Source organism: Rosa rugosa, chromosome 1, assembly GCF_958449725.1.
Source record: "Rosa rugosa chromosome 1, drRosRugo1.1, whole genome shotgun sequence".
NCBI classification, from domain to species: Eukaryota; Viridiplantae; Streptophyta; class Magnoliopsida; order Rosales; family Rosaceae; genus Rosa; species Rosa rugosa.
The window spans coordinates 58,462,523-58,466,638 of NC_084820.1; the positions used below are offsets into that span (position 1 = coordinate 58,462,523).

The following is a 4,116-nucleotide window of genomic DNA, read 5'->3' on the forward strand; positions in this document are numbered from 1 at the left end:
CACTTATAAGTTATATTTTATTTGTCACTTTTCCAATGTGGGATCTTTCCTCTCCAACAAACAACAATGGCGTCTGTAAAGGAATCAACTAGGTGAAGAATATCTTGGATTAGAGTCGAATTCCTCCATGAAACTTGAATTTGACGCGAATTATTTGGATGAGTATATAGTAGAGAATCAAATCTCCCTCAACTTGAAGCTAGAGTAATTGAGTTGTTGAGCCCAAATCAAGCTCGATCATCTTCGATCAGTCTTATTGCTTCTGCTTGTAAGATCGAAGCATAACCAATTGGAATGGAACTTGCAATAACTGGAAACTGATAATAAATCCGGCCGATGCTTTGCCATCCTTATTAACAGCAGTACAAAACCATCAAAATTAAGTTTAAAATGATTAGGTATAAGATCGAGATCGATGTCCAGCAACTTCGATCTCGATCTCTTTTTATTTTTATTTTTTGGCCAGCAACTTCTAGTTCATTTAATTCCATGCACATCTTAATCATGCACACCGATAGAGTGAATAACACAAACCACCAGAATGCATTTATCTGGCATTGTATTGTTTAATTTGCTATTCTATTATAAGTCAGAACGGTTGGAGAACGCTAGCTGTTGATGAAGCCAGATTTGCTTATTCTCATACACACAGGCTGTGACAATCAGTTAATATTAAAGCAGCCAAATCCAATTATAAATAAAGGTTTATGTATGTATCCTCAAAGATATATATTAATTCTTTTCTGTAGTCTATATATCTGGCTGGATATTGACCGATCATTCTTGTACACAAAAACAAAGTGTACATGATTATGGCGCTCAGCTTGATCGATCTATACAAAATCTACTAAATTAATTAGATCTTGGGGATGCATGTGTGCCTCTAATTTCATCTTTACGTTAAGAATCCAAATCAAGTTCGAATCATATATGAATAAACTATAAGCAAAAAGAAAAAAATTGAAATTAGATAATTAAAGTCACCCTTAAAAACATAGATGTATGTCAATATACTTATATTGCTTTGACATGATAATTGCAAAAGATCAGGAATCCTAGAGTACGTGAGTGTGTCTGTCAATATGATATACCTGAGCAGAAAATATTAAACACGTCTCCTAGCACACAGCTATTCATTATAATTAAGCATGTTTACAAGGTAGCATAAATTATTAAGTTGTGATCAATAATGGAAGAAATTCATGTGTTTATTAAAATTTTGCACTATGCATGATAACGTCGTTTCTTACAATCCTTAATAACACCCAAGTGATGAAGGAAGGTAGAAAATATAGTCAACATATATAATGTACACAATTCATCCAAACCATCTAACTCTTAAAACCCCATTGTACGTCCCTTTCAAAAATAAAACCCCATTGTACGTTCGTGCCTTAAATTTGTTTTTTTTTTTTTAGGGTAATGGAAGACTAATCCATTGATGTAAAATCATGACGATCACCTCACTCGGTCAAGCATGAAGGGTACAAGCACCCTTCACTCGTTCGTGCCTTAAATTAAACATGATTGTTTTAAAAATAATGAAAGGCTGCAAAGAAAGAACTACGTGACGACCAATATATTTTTACCAGTGTAAAAACTTCCAAGTTATCTGCTTAGGCTCTAGCAGAAACAAAAAGACTCTAGACTATCTTGTTTAATTATCACTTTGGTTTCTGGCAAAGAAATTCGATGTCATCTTTCCAAGCATATATACGCATCAGCTGGCATCAGCTAGCTGAAAAGTTCAAAGCTTTCTTTATAGCGAACTGGACAATGCATGAGATTTTGATATTCTTTCTTTGACATGTTCTAACTTCTAAGAAATCAAACTAGCCGTTATGCAAACCTTGACCAACTGGAGACACCATGATTAATTTGAGAACATATACAGCTCGAAGGGCTCAAACAAGCTATTATACCAAAACCGTTTGAGACCAGCATATGTCGAATTGGTCCTTTTTATCTCTTTTTTAATTAGAGCCGTTGCGAAAAAGAGACGAGATTGATAACGATCTAGAAAGACTTGGTTAACAAGATGCCACAACTTATTATTGTACGCATTCAGCGCTGCCCCAAGCATTTAGTTTCTTTAATCATGTGTGTTCAACAAGAAACCACTGTTGATTGATTAGGGACAATATTGTAACTATATCATGAGTTCTTTAATGAAAAATGTTAGGGTTTTAACAAAAAGTTCAAAGTTAATTCGAACAACATTTTTCTTGGGTTATTTAAGTCGGGAAAATTATGTATATGGGGTAGGTAGAGCTATATGAATGTTTTTATCAGGCTGATAGTTTGCATGCAAAGCTCATTTGTTCATATCAAATTATGACTTCTATAGTTGACTTATTTGTCGTATTTTATTGTCATCATTTATCTGCTGTAAGAATGTTTGCTCTGGTCCTATGGACACGGGCTCTGAATTCTCTTTCCGGTGAAAAAATAAAAAGAATAAAAAAACTGCGTATAAATGTATGATAATACTCGTAAGCTAAATTTTTCATTATTTTTATCTACATATGCATTAAATAGTTTATACTTCCTCTTATCTATTATCTCTAACCAGTTGAGCTAGGCTGTCAAGTAGTTACTCTATTAATAAAGATTAAAGAAGGCATCTAATTCTTTGGTGAGTAGCAAGTTTTTTTTTTTTTTTTTTTATATGCATGGACTTCTTCTTCTTCATTGCTGATGTTAAGAAATTGCGCACTACTAATTAAATAGTGAATAACTAAGCTATTTCCCTATTTCCTACTCCAACGAGTATAAAAAATTCAAGACTTTCTTGCTGTAAAATGATCAAAATGCCCCTTTTAAGCTAGAATATTAATTCTTGCACAAAGCTTTGCCAAATTCCATAAACACCCTCCTCTCTAGCTACTTCGGCCAGCAGTCCCATCGCCAGCTCAGCTCAGCTGCAACCCCTTCTTTATGAAGAAACCAAAGCCAGGCACCAATCTCTTAATTCCTTTATTTGTATATATACTACCACCATCTCAGTCTCACCTTCTTAACCTCGTCGAATACACACACACATATATTCCTCACCCGAAAACAACGACAACACAGATCGAGCTACAGGGATTGACGTCATGGAAAACAGAGAACTACGAGAGGTATTTGACAGACTGGAGAAGAGCAGCTCAAACAGCTCCAAGTCGTCGACGGCGTCGACGTCGACGAAGACGTGGTCGTTAAAGAAGGTGATCAGCAAGGAGCTGTGGCCGAGGAAATTATCTTCGGTGTTCCGGTGGAAGCGTGTCGACTTGCGGCTGCGCATCATAGACGACGTCGTCTTCAAGATACTCTCTGTCGTGGAGGCTGTCGTTCTGGTCTCTACCCTATGCTTCTTCTTCCTTTGCTGCGGTTGCCACATCTGACGTCGATCAGCTATGGAAATTCATTTCATTCTAATTAGTTTCTTAATTACTTATTCTTAATTAATTAGTTCCTAGCTTGTTCTGCTGATGATATTTAGGCTTTCTGGTATTATATATTTTGGGTTTCTTTGATGGTGATTTTGGTTTTGTTTGCCAAAATTGGGCATAGAAAGCATGTAATGTAACATTAAAGACTCCTTCGTTCTGAAAATTAATAAGATGAGCTCTGCAATCATTTATCATGTAATTAAGCTTTTCTTTGAGTCTTAATTTTAAACTCGTAATTCAAAATTTCAAGTTCAGAGAAGGTTATTATCATGGCAACTCATCAAGTACTTTCTTTCGCTCAAGGAAATTAGACGTGACCCAGCTACCAACTTGACTTAATTACTATATCGATCAGTATCAAACTGGGAAGTTGTTATCAGTTAAGCTAAAGAGATCCATGCGTACAAGTTTCTTACTATTAGACTTGTAACATCTTGTTAAAGAGAAATATCACTAGAAGAATTTTTCGTCCAAACTAATAGTTATGCTTTCAAACAAACAAAATGAACTAAACATAATAATAGAGCAGAACTAAGACTAGAACCAAATTAACTGTATGTATCACATTACTAACTTTAAATGGTGAAAATAAATTATAAAACTTAAGAAAGATTCTACAATATTTTGCAGTATGATATATTCAGATTTTTCAGTATAACCAACCATAATAGTAAAATTCATA

The 4,116-nt window shown here is 34.7% G+C and overlaps 1 protein-coding gene across 1 annotated transcript; it reads left to right on the plus strand.

Moving 5' to 3' along the window:
- The first annotated feature begins 2,941 nt into the window (after positions 1–2,941).
- On the plus strand, positions 2,942–3,656 carry LOC133742967 (uncharacterized). The gene has a single exon (XM_062170699.1). It carries the CDS (start codon positions 3,099–3,101, stop codon positions 3,384–3,386), a length of 288 nt encoding a protein of 95 aa, XP_062026683.1. The 5' UTR covers positions 2,942–3,098; the 3' UTR covers positions 3,387–3,656.
- The last annotated feature ends 460 nt before the right edge of the window (positions 3,657–4,116 follow it).